Source organism: Oncorhynchus mykiss, chromosome 2 (genome assembly GCF_013265735.2).
Source record: "Oncorhynchus mykiss isolate Arlee chromosome 2, USDA_OmykA_1.1, whole genome shotgun sequence".
NCBI classification, from domain to species: Eukaryota; Metazoa; Chordata; class Actinopteri; order Salmoniformes; family Salmonidae; genus Oncorhynchus; species Oncorhynchus mykiss.
This window is the reverse complement of record NC_048566.1, coordinates 95,184,270-95,200,709: the sequence shown is the minus strand read 5'-3', so window position 1 is coordinate 95,200,709 and position 16,440 is coordinate 95,184,270. Positions and strand designations below refer to the sequence as shown.

At 42.6% G+C, this 16,440-nt stretch overlaps 1 protein-coding gene across 8 annotated transcripts in view; it reads right to left on the bottom strand.

Moving 5' to 3' along the window:
* Positions 1-15,814, bottom strand: part of LOC110500385 (nuclear receptor subfamily 2 group C member 1-A) — a 29,775-nt gene extending 13,961 nt beyond the window's left edge. For 2 of the 8 annotated variants that reach the window (XR_005039137.1, XM_021577728.2), the window contains exons 1-9: positions 15,240-15,813; positions 13,815-13,940; positions 11,090-11,326; positions 7,736-7,814; positions 7,453-7,632; positions 6,942-7,110; positions 3,306-3,402; positions 1,139-1,332; positions 356-509 (exon numbers count right to left, since the gene is read on the bottom strand). Coding sequence is in view for 7 of the 8 variants with exons in the window: in XM_021577728.2 (XP_021433403.2) it covers positions 356-509; positions 1,139-1,332; positions 3,306-3,402; positions 6,942-7,110; positions 7,453-7,632; positions 7,736-7,814; positions 11,090-11,326; positions 13,815-13,883 (1,179 nt within the window). In the remaining variant the exon portion in view is untranslated. The other 6 variants (XM_021577771.2, XM_036959959.1, XM_021577762.2 and 3 more) reach the window with 6 other exon arrangements.
* Between the last annotated feature and the right edge of the window lie 626 nt (positions 15,815-16,440).

The window sequence follows — 16,440 nt, the reverse complement described above, 5'->3', positions numbered from 1 at the left end:
TGTTCACCTAATACCTTTTTGGCACTATTGGTTAGAGCCTGTAAGTAAGCATTTCACTCTAAGGTCTACCTACACCTGTTGTATTCAGCATTTCACTGTAAGGTCTACCTACACCTGTTGTATTCGGCGCACGTGACAAATAAACGTTGATTTGATTTGAATGAACTTTCAAATCAGGTGTTATGGTAAGCTCCTGTCCCGCTGAGTAGTGTGGTGTCCCAAATTTCACCCTATTCCCTATACAGTGCACTACTTTCAACCCAGACCCATTGGACTCTGGTCAAAAGTAGTGCACTATATAGGGAATAGGGTGCCATTTGGGATGGACCCTGGGTGTTACGCCCCAGACCCTCACCTTGAAGGGGACGTGGCTGTCTGAGAGTAGAGGCCCCTCCAGCTCCACCACAGGGCCAGACTGGTCTCCTGACATCAGCTGCATGGTGGCTTCCAGAGAGTCTCCTGCTGAGCCGTCCCCAGGGTTCAGGGCCTTGGCCAGAGTGTCAAATGCTCTGGGGTGGTGGGGGAGTCAAAATGGACAGGTCAGTTCACGATTTAGGACCCTTAATTATTCCTAAGGGGGCTCCACTGTCTAGTCTTTTCCTGGAACTTGATTGGTCCAAAACCCCCCATCATCTCCTCAGCTACATCTCAACCGTTCGCTCCCCTCAGACCTCCTTCAATACATTTTGAGAAGGAGGTGAGGAGAGAGGGATTAAGGAAAGAGGAATAGATTAAAAGAACAGATCTGATCCGTATGTGGTTCCTCTGTAAACCTGAGATTCAACAAGTGAAGAAGAAACACAGTACCTAAGAACACAAGCTTGACAGTCAGGTTATCCTGATGGCAAATCTGAACCCAGCGAGTCTTGCACAACCTAACTAAGCATGCGCCCCCCCCCCCCCCCCCCCCCCCCTCCCATCCCTCCGGCAAGTCAAACTAGGAACGTTAAAGGGCAATTCCACCACTTTTCAACCTTACATTCATTATTTCCAGCACAGTACCAGTGTCTATGTGAAAACAGAAAATGTATATTAAGTTAAAAAGATCTACCCCACGTGTTAAAACATTTTACAAACAGCGATTTTCAAGAAAATACCCTCCCCCAGGCTAGAAACTCTGTATGAAACCTCTCCTCACCGGGTGATGTCACAGGCAGTCTGTTCGTCTCCTTGGAGATCCGTCATGGAGCTGTCTCCATTGCTAAGGGTGTCTTCCGCGCCCATCAGGTCATTGCTGTCGGTGACATCGTTCATCTCCCGGGCCTTGTTCAAGTGGGCCAGTGACGTCACCACATTGGCCAGCGTGCTCAGGTCGTCCTGACACGGGTCATTCTAAGGAGGGGCACCAGGGACAATCAGCTCCATTATTAATAATCAAAAAAGGTCTATTAATCTCCTCATTAAATGTCTATTAATCTCCTTGAAGTCAGAAGTTTACATACACCTTAGACAAATACATTTAAACTCAGTTTTTCACTTCCTGACATTTAATCAGAGTAATAATTCCCTGTCTTAGGTCAGTTAGGATCACCACTTTATTTTAAGAATGTGAAATGTCAGAATAATAGTAGAGAGAATGGTTTATTTCAGCTTTTATTTCTTTCATCACATTCTCAGTGGGTCAGGAGTTTACATACACTCAATTACTATTTGGTAGCATTGCCTTTAAATTGTTTAACTTGGGTTAAACATTTTGGGTAACCTTCCACAAGCTTCCCACAATAAGTTGGGTGAATTTTAGACCATTCCTCCTGACAGAGCTGGTGTAACTGAGTCAGGTTTGTAGGCCTCCTTGCTCACACACACACTTTTCAGTTCTGCCAACAAATGTTCTATAGGATTGAGGTCAGGGCTCTGTGATGGCCACTCCAATACCTTGACTTTGTTGTCCTTAAGCCGTTTTGCCGCAACTTCGGAAGTATGATGGGGTCATTGTCCATTTGTAAGACCAAGCTTAAACTTCCTGACTGATGTCTTGAGATGTTGCTTCAATATATACACATAATTGTCCTTTCCTCATGATGCCATCTATTTTGTGAAGTGCACCAGTCCCTCCTGCAGCAAAGCACCCCCACAACATGATGCTGCCACCCCCGTGCTTCACGGTTGGGATGGTGTTCTTCGGCTTGCAAGCCTCTCCCTTTTTCCTCCAAACATAACAATGGTCATTATGGCCAAACAGTTCTATTTTTGTTTCATCAGACGAGAGGATATTTCTAAAAAAATTGGCGGTTTTGGAACAGTGGCTTCTTCCTTGCTGAGAGGCCTTTCAGGTTATGTCGATATAGGGCTCGTTTTACTGTGGATATAGATCCTTTGTACCCGTTTCTTCCAGCATCTTCACAAGGTCCTTTGCTGTTGTTCTGGGATTGATTTGCACTTTTCGCACCAAAGTACGTTCATCTCTAGGAGACAGAACGCGTCTCCTTCCGGAGCAGTATGATGGCTGTGTGGTCCCATGGTGTTTATACTTGCATACTATTGTTTGTACAGATGAACGTGGTACCTTCAGGCGTTTGGAAATTGCTCCCACGGATGAACCAGACTTGTGGAGGTCTACAAATTTTTTTCTGAGGTCTTGGCTGATATCTTTTGATTTTCCCATGATGTCAAGCAAAGAGGTAGGCCTTGAAATACATCCACAGGTACACCTCAAATTGACTCAAATGATGTCAATCAGAAGCTTCTAAAGCCATGACATCATTGTCTGGAATTTTCCAAGCTGTTTAAAGGCACAGTCAACTTAGTGTATGTAAACTTCTGACCCACTGGAATTGTGATACAGTGAATTATAAAAGTGAAATAATCTTGTCTGTAAAAAATTGTTGGAAAAATTACTTGTGTCATGCACAATGTAGATGTCCTAAGCAACTTGCCAAAACTATAGTTTGTTTGTTAAAAATAAATTGGTGGAGTGGTTGAAAAACAAGTAGTAGCCCCAGCCCTGGTCCTCCAGTAGCCCCAGCCCTGGGCTTCCAGTAGCCCCAGCCCTGGGCTTCCAGTAGCCCCAGCCCTGGGCTTCCAGTAGCCCCAGCCCTGGGCCTCCAGTAGCCCCAGCCCTGGGCCTCCAGTAGCCCCAGCCCTGGTCCTCCAGTACCCCCAGCCCTGGTCCTCCAGTACCCCCAACACAGTGTTGTAGCCTTGGACAAGCACACCTAATTTAACTCATTGAGGGTTTGAGGATTATCATGTGTGCTTGTAAGAATGTGCACTGTTGGGGGTACTGGAAGACCAGGGTTGGGAAAAACTGCCTTAGCAATTACCAAATGAAAGCGAGCCATCTGTTGTGTGCTGCAGTTACTCACCGATTCAGGGGATGTGGGGACCAGGATGGTGTTCTCTAGCTTGGGAAAAGGCTGCTGGATGTTCAGGAGCATGCTCGACTCCAGCAAACTGGCTGACCTGCAAACACAAACAACACACTTCAATTCTACCTTCCAATCACAGAGATCTCAAACGGCTGTACAGTTGGTTGGTGAAAATAGGTGGTCCTCATTCTGTTTACGCTCTCCACATCTCCTGGTCTTCATCTGCAATGATCTGAATGAAAACCACCAAGTGAACCCCAGTCTAACTGGTGAGCTACTACCACCATATTGTTTTCACCTGTCAAGTATTGTCCAATCAGATGAAGGGGAGGAGAGACCTATTATGCCAATTGCCACTGCTGAAGCAGGGGTCAGCCACGGGTCGAGCCTTTCTTGGGTGGATTTTCGGGGGGCCGGAAAGTAATGACTAATAATATATACACTGCAAAATTGACCGCAAGAAGCCCAAACAGATATAATATTTAAACCATAATCATTTCAAATGTTTATTTTTGGCTCTGAAAACTTGGGGGGGGACGGGGGACAAATAACCATAGCATCAGAGCCTAAAATTAACACCCGCCACCTGCCAAAACGCGGGTAGATTTTGGCATTGGCGGTAAAGAATGTCTAATTCGCCAGCCACGTTGGCGTGGCAACACTCTGGGCTCTACAGTGCAAGGCTTTAATAAAAAAAATAGTCAAGTATGGGCAGTGACAGTTGTGATTTATTTGCTAAATAAATGCTGCAGATAGCTGTTCTCAAAGTATTTCTGACATTTTGGTAATGCACAAAGAAATCTGAATCCTAACATTAGAGCTATCCCACCTCGCGGAGCAACACTGCCTTTGTGGGGGGCAGTGAGCACTGAAAGATTCAATTTTTCTTTTAGACACAATGGGCACAGGCATAAAAGTTGGTCTAATTTACTCGAACAACTTCTAAAGTGAGACTTGGTCCTCGTGTTCCTTGGCTAATTACATTGTTTTGTTCACAAGCTTGGTTGATTTTCTGTTTTGAGTATGCTCCCACTGCTAGCAAAAAAGAGACATCGTTGGCCTCTACTAGCGACATTCTCACAGGCACACATGATGACTCAAGTGGCCTTGTTACCAAGGTAACGTTAAAGGAGCAGGTAGACATTTGTGTCTAATATTTTTGTTAAAAATACTTAGGTCACAGAATATTAAATACAATCTAACAATATTACTTCTTACTAGAAATACATTACTTGTTTTAGAAACATCACTAAACATGCTCATCCATTTTGTGTGTAATTATGGCAAAACAAATATTTTGAATGGTAAAAAAAAAAAAATCAGTGGTTGGTAGATTGTTTAATCTACCTGCCTCAGTGGCTGTTGTAAAAAAATATATACATATTTTAGGCCCTGCCTGACACAGAGAATGAAAGAGGCCTCTTATTTGCATGTGTCCCATTATGGCTCCTGTGAGAACATTTAGGCCATCTCCATTTTTAAGTACTCAATGTTCTTCTTCTACTACTACTTCTAAGAGTTGGTAAATAAACAAAGCGTGCATTACTGCCACCTGGAGTGTCTTGTCAGAACATGTATAAAGCCAAGGTTGGCAATTTACTGCCACCTACAGTTATGGAATGCTGGCTCACGAGCTAAAATTGGCTGATACCTCCTGATGACCTGGGCCCAGTTTTTCAAAAGTGATCCAGCTCGCCGATAAGATTAAATGTCTAACAGACTGTTAAGCAGCCACCACTAACATTGAGTGGCTGCTGCCAACACACTGACTCAACTCCAGCCACTTTAATAATGGGAATTGATGGAAATTGATGTAAAATATATCACTAGCAACTTTAAACATTGCTACTTAATATAATGTTTACATACCCTACATTATTCATCTCATATGTATATAGTGTACTCTATCATCTACTGCATCTTTATGTAATACATGTATCACTAGCCACTTTAAACTATGCCACTTTGTTTACATACCCTACATTACTCATCTCATATGTATATACTGTAATCTATACCATCTACTGCATCTTGCCTATGCCGTTCTGTACCATCACTCATTCATATATATTTATGTACATATTCTTTATCCCTTTACACTTGTGTGTATAAGGTAGTAGTTTTGGAATTGTTAGGTTAGATTACTCGTTGGTTATTACTGCATTGTCGGAACTAGAAGCACAAGCATTTCGCTACACTCGCATTAACATCTGCTAACCATGTGTATGTGACAAATAAATTTGATTTGATTTTGAAATGCATAGAAATAGAATGACAGAACGGACAAATCATTGACTTGAATGGGGACTCCCGTTCTATTCATTCTATGCAATTAATCCTGTCCAATAAGCAAAATCCAGATAAATAACTTTGGAAAAACTGTGCCCTAGATGGAATTCTCACCTAACCCGGCAATGCATCCCACATAGGGCATACTCCTCCGTTAGCTCTATGTGCGTTTTGAGGCAGTGTTTGGTACGACCCTCATGCGCCTATATTCAGCCACTTCAACCCAACTTCCTAATTGAAATACATTTGAGTTTTTTTACATTTTATTTCACCTTTATTTAACCAGGTAGACCAGATGAGAAAAAGTTCTGATTTACAACTGTGACCTGGCCAAGATAAAGCAAAGCAGTGCGACAGAAACAACACAGATGGGATAAACAAACATATTTTTCTATTGCGTTATTGACTGTATATGTACAGTGTGTGCAAATGTAGTAAGATTAGGGAGGGAAGGCAATAAATAGGCCATAGTGGCAAAATAATTTAAACTTAGCCTTAACACTGGAGTGATAGATGTGTAGATTATGATGTGCAAGTAGAGAATACTGGAGTGCAAAAGAGAAAAATATATATATATAACAATATGGGGATGAGGTAGGTGGGTGGGATATTTACAGATGGGCTGTGTACAGGTGCAATGGTTGGTATAAACTGCTCTGACAGCTGATGTTTAAAGTTGGTGAGGGAAATATAAGTCTCCAGCTTCAGTGATTTTTGCAATTTGTTCCAGTCATTGGCAGCAGAGAACTGGAAGGAAAGGCAGCCAAAGCAGGTGTTGGCTTTTGGAATGACCAGAGAAATATACCTGCTGGAGCTCTTGCTACGGTTGGGTATTGCTATGGTGACCAGTGCGCTGAGATAAGGCGGGGCTTTACCTAGCAAAGACTTATAGATGACCTGGAGCCAGTGGGCTTGGCGACGAATATGTAACAAAGGCCAGCCAACGAGAGCATACAGGTCGCAGATGTGGGTAGTATATGGGGCTTGGGTGACAAAACGGATGGCACTGTGATTGACTGCATACAATTTGCTGAGTAAAGTGTTGGAGGCTATTTTGTAAATGACATCGCCGAAGTCAAGGATCGGTAGGATAGTCAGTTTTACGAGGGCATTTTTGGCAGCACGAGTGAAGGATGCTTTGTTGCGAAATAGGAATCCGATTCTAGATTTCATTATGGATTGGAGATGCTTAACGTGAGTCTGGAAGGAGAGTTTACAGTCTAACCAGACACCTATGTATTTGTAGTTGTCCACGTATTCTATGAACCGTCCAGAGTAGTGATGCTAGTCGTTGGCCCAGTCATCGCTCAGTGTGAATGGGGCCCTTTAAGCCAGCTGTAGTACCTGGCTGTCTCCTTGTAGTACCTGGCGGTCTCCTTGTCAGTGACGAAGGTGGGCGTGGCAGCCAGGGGACTACACAGGTTCTTCCTGATGTAGATCTTTTCTGTAGACGCAGCACAGTTGATAGACTTCTCTCTAGAGACTTCCACCGGCTTCCTCTCACACTGGACAGCTACACAGACAGAGAAGGGGGGGGGGGGGGTTGATCCACCATGCTAGCTAATGTGCATGCTGATTCTCAGATTGACTACATTACAGTCAGACTGGGCAGAATTACTGATTTACAAAAAACCCATCCCAAATAATGGCATCAATATTAGCGATTCTGCACCTCAACCTTTCTCAAAACCGATCCCTCTCAAACATGTTGTCTAATAAAACAACTCAGGGTGTTGTGGAACACTGCAGATGTTGACACAAACAGAGAGGACACGACTCCCTGATTTCCACGTTTGATCGACATGATATTTCAGTATGCGAACGTCAGTAAGTGATTGAGGCAGGTATAACTCACAGTCCTGTTTCATGCCCAGGAACATGCAGCGCTGCAGTCTGCAGCACTGGCAGCGGTTCCTGTGGTGCTTGTTGATGACACACTCTCCAGACCCCCGGCATGTATACACCAGGTTCTTCCTGATGCTGCGCTTGAAGAAACCCTTACAGCCCTCACAGCTCACTGCCCCATAGTGACGGCCTGGGTAAAGAGGAGAGGGAACAGAGTCAGTCACACAAGGAGAAGAGAGGGTGTGTGTGTGTGTGTGCATGCGTGTACAAGTTCAACTGTATTTCCTTCCTACCTGAGGCCCTGTCTCCACACACCACACAGTACTCCACCACAGGCTTGGCAAGTGCCTGGTCTGACCCTTCTGTCACAAACTGGAAATACAACACACATAAAAAAAAAGAAGCAAAAACAGGCATTCATATCAGATGTTAACGGTACTTTTAGGGCCTGTTTCCCTGACACAGATTAAGCATAGTCCTGGACTAAATGGACTGCCAGTCTCATCCAGAACGCTGGCTAATTTGGATTAGAGAGGCGTGACCCCATCCATCAGCTGTATTACCAAAACGGCCAGATTGTAGCTTTAATCTGCCCTAGGGAAACCAGCCGTTTGTGACTAACAGCAATGGTCTAAGTATGTACAAAGTAAGACTAGACCAGGGGTGTCAAACTCATTCCATGGAGGAACTAGTGTCTGCCGGTCTTATTATTCCCTGTCAAGTTGTGTCCAATTAACCATTTCTCTACACACGGGTAGGGGCCTATACGGATAGGGCTACAATGAAAATGTTTCTTCACACACACACACACACACACACACACACACACACACACACACACACACACACACACACACACACACACACACACACACACACACACACACACACACACACACACACACACACACACACACACACACACACACATTTTACTTCAGTTCCTTTTCTTCTTTTTACAATAAAAACATACATAGACAAAACAACAGACAACTTTACATTTACAAACATTTCAACAAACATTAATGACATCACACTTCCTCAGACCCACATGTTCCCACTGTATCCACACACCCAATCAATGTTTGTTTCTAATGGCTTGTAAGGACCTTGCCCCAAAGGACTTCAAATTGTGTTGTTGCTTTAAATTTATTTTACCAGGTAAGTTGACTGAGAACACATTCTCTCATTTACAGCAACGACCTGGGGAATAGTTACAGGGGAGAGGAGTGGAGGTATGAACGAGACAATTTGAAGCTGTTTTGGCACTTGCAAACCCAGGGTTGTTGGTTCAATTCCCACGGGGGACCAGCACAAACAAATATGAAAATGTATGCACTCACTACTGTATGTCGCTCTGGTAAATTACATAATTGTAAAAGTGTAAATGTCTGTAGCCAGATTATTAAGTATTTGATTCTTCCATTCTATTAATGTTAGAGTATCATTTAACTTCTAGCATTACATTTAAATGTTTTTCTTACAGAAGAAATAAGAAAAGTAGTAATTGAAAGTGAAGAGTTTGGAGATGATTGGGAAAATGAGTAAAGTTCACCTGAAAAGACTGAATCCAAACATTACACAAGTTGGTTTTGTGCATTTTACATTTACTGTATTTTTCGCCACATTTGTTGATAACGAAATGTGAAAATAATCTCATATATATATATATATATATATATATAAAGGTGATAAGAATATTCCTGGAAAATGTGGTGTAGATTTGTAGACACAAAAAAAATGACACGGGTTTGAGTCAGAGGAGAAACTGGTGTCTTCAAGTGGCCACACACACACACTTCTTGAAAGTGTGCACAGTCCCTACATAATTTCAATGAACTTTTATGATTTAAAGAAGAGTCTTCAACCATAAGGTGTTTTTTTTTAAGCTATCCTAGCTGTGCCGTTGAGGAACTAGAGAAAGCAAACTTGTAGTTGTTTAGGTTGGAACACAACCCTGCATTCCCACCATCACACAATTACTGTTGTTGTTAACGCAATCCAAAAACAGCCCATTATAAATCCCAATCTGAGTCAGGTGGGCATCATTTGAAAGCTTGTTCTATTGGCAACATGACTAGCTAAGTTATAAAATCCAATCTTATAGTGTTAGGCTTTGAATGGGCAATTCAGAGAAACATCATTTTGGTGCTCATAGAAAGGAGTCATGCGATCATTCAGGTCCGTGTTCCACGGAGAATGTTCTTCACGATAAACAAACATAGGCTCATTCTGTTCAAGAACAACACAGGGTATGAAGTACCACAGTATGAGTCACAATACCCATAAAACCCAGGGGGCCAAATAAGGAAATTGTTCTATTGTTCATTTTTCCCATAGGAGATTTTAGAAACCCTATAAATAAGGGCTGTGTTTGGTGTAGGCGGAACGGATGTGAAACGGCTAGGGGACGGTCTAAAGTTATACTGTTACATAGGCTTACCCTGGCATGACGTTTTGAGAACTGTTAACCTCTCTAGGACAAGGTCACCTGTATTTTCCACGCAAAAACAAAATGCAAATTATCTGCTAATGTGGCTATCATAAAGAACTACAAATACCATGATGATCTGGAGGAGACTGCCGAATCGAGACAAAGGTAGGAATCTCTGGATCATCTAATGCATCTAATTCATCTAATGTTAGCTAAATTTAGTAATGAATAAGGAATAATTGGCTACATTTCTTTAAATTGACAATTCTGTGAACAGTCTTGTGCACATTTTAAATTGACACAAATACCTGTTAGAAAAGGTGTCTGCTCGAGGTGACGTGCAGGAGCCTGCAGGGATTTATAGTCTTGCATGTTGTCAACATTGATGCTAATTAGCATTTTCGAATCTGAGAGTATATTAGAGCTAAATATATTGATAAAAGTCACCTTGTCTGAGAGATTTACATGGTTATCAAAACATCACGCCAGGGTAAGCCCACACTAAACACAGCCCTTATTTTAAGTGTTTCCTAAACTCCCTATGGGAAAAATGAATGGTGGAAAAACAAATGGAACCATTTTCCCTGTTTGACCACTAGGTTTTATGGGTATTATGACATCTCCACTGTGTCATAACACCATGTCATCTTGTAACTAACTATACATCAAACATAGTGATCATAAACATTGACACTGTGTATGACATGAGTTTTATGATATGGAAATGTAAAGTGCACATTTGGGCTTACGGGTGTTTGGCTTGCTTGTATGACAGCAAAGCGGTATTTATTATAATCCTTGTCTCATCTTTCAAAATACCCAGAGTCCTCTAAATTTACAGCATTTCCCCCTCACTCAGACAACAAGAAAGGTGCAAAAGAAGTCCAATTAGCAGGACGGATGGGGGCAACTTCTTGTTGCACGGTGCTCAAGTTCAGAATGGCGGTCAATCAAAACCCATACAGAGCTGTGAAGCACAGAGCCAGAGTTCTGAGGTCATTTACTGTACAGTCACTACGGTCCAACTTATGCGCTTATCAGTGCCCAAATCTGACATTTTCGACCCGTTTACGGGTACGAGTGTAAAGGGCTATGACTTAAACAACCAGGTGCGTTCCAAACTAGTCAGTGACGTTAATTGATAAATCAAGTACAAGGGACTTTGACGTTTGCTGACTAGATCATCATTGGTGGTGCAGGTCAAGGCCTCTACCTGGATCTGCTGGCTGGACAGGTCAGGTGAGGCAAACAGCAGCTGGTTGACCCCTGAACCGTCTTGGGCCGCCAGGATCACCTTTCCCGGGGACGAGGCCTCTTGCTTGGCTAAGATTACCTTGCCTGGCGTAGAGTAGTCTGCATTAGCCAGGATAAACTGCTGCTTGCCACCAGAACCCTGCTCCAACGCTGTCACGATCTGGATCTTCTGGCCCGTCGACTGGTCCGTCACGATCTGGAGGGGAAGGGGAGGAGAAAAGTCAAGTCAAATGAGAATTACAGAAACCAACAAGGTTGGATTGCATCTGAAGCTAATATGTTCCGGTTATTTTTTTTTACTTGTTTCATTCTGAACAGAACCACTATTTTTGGGGTCCGTTCCACTGTTCTGACCAGCAAAATAAAGTTCTGAACCAGTTTGAAACCCAAAAAATAAATTACTTCACCAATCAGTACAGATAGAGCAGGCAAGCTAGTTGTTTACATGCGTGATGGACAGACAAGTGTAACCTATGGCGCAAGATGCGACTGACATTTTGTGGGTGGGGAAAGAGCGAGAGAGGGTTGAGGAGGCTTGAAACACTGGGCATCGTGTTAACTTGTGGGTGAAGAGCGGCACCAGAATTAAAAACAAGTTTTACCTTTTTTTAGTTAATAAAACCAACGTGAAACGCGACAACTTGGGCTACAGTAAATAAATTAAATTTGTCAATGCTAAGTTAATACATTTTTTCTGTAGCTAAATTCCCTCCCCATCTTATGAATCACGTTAGCAATGTCACCCACGACTGCGTGGCCACGCACGCCTTCAACTCAATCATCAAGTTTGCGGATGATTACCAACAACGACAAGACGGCCTACAGGGAGGAGGCGAGGGCCCTCGGAGTGTGGTGTCAGGAAAATAACCTCACACTCAACGTCAACAAAACTAAGGAGATGATTGTGGACTTCAGGAAACAGCAGAGGGAACACCCCCCTATCCACATCGATGGAACAGTAGTGGAGAGGGTAGCAAGTTAAGTTCCTCTGCGTACACATCACAGACAAACTGAAATGGTCCACCCACACAGACAGCATCGTGAAGAAGGCGCAGCAGCGCCTCTTCAACCTCAGGAGGCTGAAGAAATTCAGCTTGTCACCAAAAGCACTCACAAACTTCTACAGATGCACAATCGAGAGCATCCTGGCGGGCTGTATCACCGCCTGGTACGGCAACTGCTCCGCCCACAACCGTAAGGCTCTCCAGAGGGTAGTGAGGTCTGCACAACGCATCACCGGGGGCAAACTACCTGCCCTCCAGGACACCTACACCACCCGATGTCACAGGAAGGCCATAAAGATCATCAAGGACAACAACCACCCGAGCCACTGCCTGTTCACCCCGCTATCATCCAGAAGGCGAGGTCAGTACAGGTGCATCAAAGCTGGGACCGAGAGACTGAAAAACAGCTTCTATCTCAAGGCTATCAGACTGTTAAACAGCCACCACTAACATTGAGTGGCTGCTGCCAACACACTGACTCAACTCCAGCCACTTTAATAATGGGAATTGATGTAAAATATATCACTAGCCACTTTAAACAATGCTACCTAATATAATGTTTACATACGTATGCATATGAGATAAATAATGTAGGGTATATACTGTACTCTATATCATCTACTGCATCTTTATGTAATACATGTATCACTAGCCACTTTAAACTATGCTACTTAATATAATGTTTACATACCCTACATTATTCATCTCATATGTCTACGTATATACTGTACTATATATCATCTACTGCATCTTTGTGTAATACATGTATCACTAGCCACTTTAAACTATGCCACTTTGTTTACATACTCATCTCATATGTATATACTGAACTCGATACCATCTACTGCATCTTGCCTATGCCGCTCTGTACCATCACTCATTCATATATCTTTATGTACATATTCTTTATCCCTTTACACTTGTGTGTATAAGGTAGTAGTTTTGGAATTGTTAGCTAGATTACTCGTTGGTTATTACTGCATTGTCGGAACTAGAAGCACAATCATTTCGCTACACTCGCATTAACATCTGCTAACCATGTGTACGTGACAAATAAAATTTGATTTGATACAGTAGCCTATGCTTCGGACGGGGGAGGGTCAGGTAGCCTAAACACACACACACCGGCAAAGATTTTCAGCTTGCAGACAGATACTGGAATACATTTTTGAGTGACAAAGTGAGGGCTTTGCATAGGTGCTTTGTTGCGTTTTTACATTGGATTAGAAAAATGCCTCTAACGTAAAAGAATGTTATTAACCAGTTCCCATTATTTTTTAAATTACGGTTCTTTTCCAGAACAGTACGGATCACTTTTTTTCCAGGTACCATTTCTGTTCCTTGAAAATGTGCATTATTTTTCTGTTTTCCAATCTGTTCCCTAAACCGGTTCCAACCCCTGGTTAGGATACTGCCTGAAGCTAATATGCTCCATTAAGGGTTGTTGAATGCTGATGATAAACAGTATTCTGTTTATAGTGTCCCATACCTTCCCAATGGATTCCAACCCTGAAGCTATTAGTTCTGCTACTTGCTAACCTTGAAGTCATACGAAGCTACTAGCCATGCATATGTTGACTCATAAAAGCCTTGACCCGGGGAGAAGAGATGACCTGAGACATGGATGTCAAGCCATAGGAGTCTACAGCCATGTCTCAGGGTCCTGGTCCATTATATTACCTGGATACGATGTCCCATCATGCCACCGTCAGCTGAGACCAGCTGAATCCTCTGAGTGTGTCCGTCCATGAAGCCAATTCTGTTTCCTTCTGCTGCTCACATCAAAGCCCCATGAGGCACATCAAACTGCAGTAGAGGGAAGGAATGTTTCACACAGTTAGTAGTTCCTTAAGGGTATGTATTCATAATCAAAAATAAATATGTTGTGATCAGAGCAAGGTTTCAGTAGAGTCAAGGGTGATAAAATCTGCATTGAAAGCTTTTGGTTGTGCATTGCATAAGGAAGACAACATCAGGAAACAGTATGTTTATGCATACAATGAATGGGACTCATACGGGGATCCTTACATGTGTTTGAACATGGGCCAGTTCTAGCAACATTTGTCTCACTGTACTTGTGCACGTGACATTAAAATGTGACGGTGAAACATGTTGAGGTGCCCATGTCCTAACTTCAGCTAGCTATCTAGCTAACTTAGCTAGAAAGAGTCAAATACGGGAAGCTACCTAGGAAGTGCATGGCTTCTTATGTGAGCAAAGAGAGTGGAGTTAAAGTAAATGTTGAGTAGCTATTTAACTTTTGGGAGATGCAGGTTTATTTGAGCAACTTGGTATACTATTGACACGTTAGCTGGCTAACGTTAGTTAACTGTGTCGCACACCGTGAAGTGTAATGTCGCACGGCCTAGCGTGCTAAGCTAACGTTAGCTAGCTTCTGCATTGTTGGCCTTCTACGCCAAGTTTAATAAATATCACACAAAATGTAGCTCGTTAACCATAAAAAGCCATGGGTGTAAGCACAACAAATAAGCTCCGGTCTAGTAGATATTTAAAATCGATGCGGAAGATAAAAGGTATTTCTTTTCCTGTCGGTGAAAGGTCAACATTGAAGGGTTAAAGAACGCTATAGGGTTCAAGGCCCATAAGGACAACGCAGCGAACGGCGGGACTATCGCGTTTGGCAAACAAGGCTCAGATCGCACACATTTGCAACGATTTAGCGTTGTTAGTCCGTTACAATTCAACATTTAGCTAGCTGGTTGTGTTCTTACTTAGAAAAATTAGTTCGGTAAAATCGGGACGCCTTATTCGCGCTGGTCTGAATATCGCTAACGTTACTTAGCATCTGCGCACAGGATTCACACTGAACACTCGCTACCCCAGCCAATACCTGGCACACGAATAGCGATTTGTTTGATTTAAGGTCAGATTTTAATTACGTTTAGTGTCATAACACCGACTTTTTCCGTGTGGTTTTGATATAATATCCTTACTTGCCGGTTTTGGTGCACTGTCTTGGTCCGGAACCGTTAGCTAATGGCTGCTGGCTTGGAAATGTATTCTTCCTCCTTGTGTTACATGACGGCGCTGACCAACGTGTCGTTTTTGATATGAGCTTTTACGCGCACAATCCAGTTGTCTTACCTGTTATTGTGTGTCGATGTATAATCAATTTAATGTTTTTTTTCTGTCTGCTGCTGCTTCAGGGAGGGTCAGAGTTCGTGACCTTTTTTTTCTCAAAACACGTTGTGGTGCTCACGCGCAGTAGCTTGGACACACCGGCATGGCTAGACGGAAGGTCCGTGCTATCCAATGATGCGTTTATACCATGGATGACTGACAGGGGGCGCTGTATCGAAGGCATCTTGGTACTCCTCAATTGTAAAAATATTTTGGGAGCTATAGAAAATGCATTTATTGACGTCTTTATTCGTTTTGACGCATTAATGTTCTATCCTTGTGACATGGATGTCGATTAAGGCAGCCCAAGGCTCAGATCGCACACATTTGCAACGATTTAACGTTATTGTTAGTCCGTTACAATTCAAGATTTAGCTAGCTGGTTGCGCTCCTCTCTGATTCAGAGGGGTTGGGTTAAATGCGGAAGACACATTTCAGTTGAGTGCAGTTGTACAACTGACTAGGTATCCCCCATTCCGTTTCCCTTAATTCATAGTTCTAAATTGTGTTATGTAAGCTAAACAAACATAAGCAAGTAACATGTTACCTAAATATATATATTTTTTAGAACTGATGTTATATATTTTTTAGAACTGATGTTACTTTCCCCACTACAACTAAGGTATGAACGCCAAATCGTTATCAAATGTACTTTCTTTAAAGATAAAATAATGGTTAAAAGCCTGTGTAAAAGGGAAAATTGGCATGAATGACCAGTTCCAGAAGGAAATTGCAGAACGGCGTGAAGTTCTGTATCCAATTTAAGGAAAATAGATTGAAAGGGAAACGCGTAGCTCTCGTCGATAAACTGTATATTGATAACCAGTTGTTCAGAGACAGACTACTGCATGGCTATTTTTTTAAAATTACAAAGTTCTCAGAGGCAAGTAAGGAAACACGATTCTAGTCTGGTTATGGATTGTAATAATAAACTCAGCCAAAAAAGAAACGTCCTCTCACTGTCAACTACATTTATTTTCAGCAAACTTAACATGTGTAAATAAGATTCAACAAATAAGATATAAACTGAACAAGTCTCAAAGACATGTGACTAACAGAAATTGAATAATGTGTCCCTGAACAAAGGGGAGGGGGGGGGGGGGGGGGGGGGTCAGAATCAAAAGTAACAGCCAGTATCTGGTGTGGCCACCAGCTGCATTAAGTA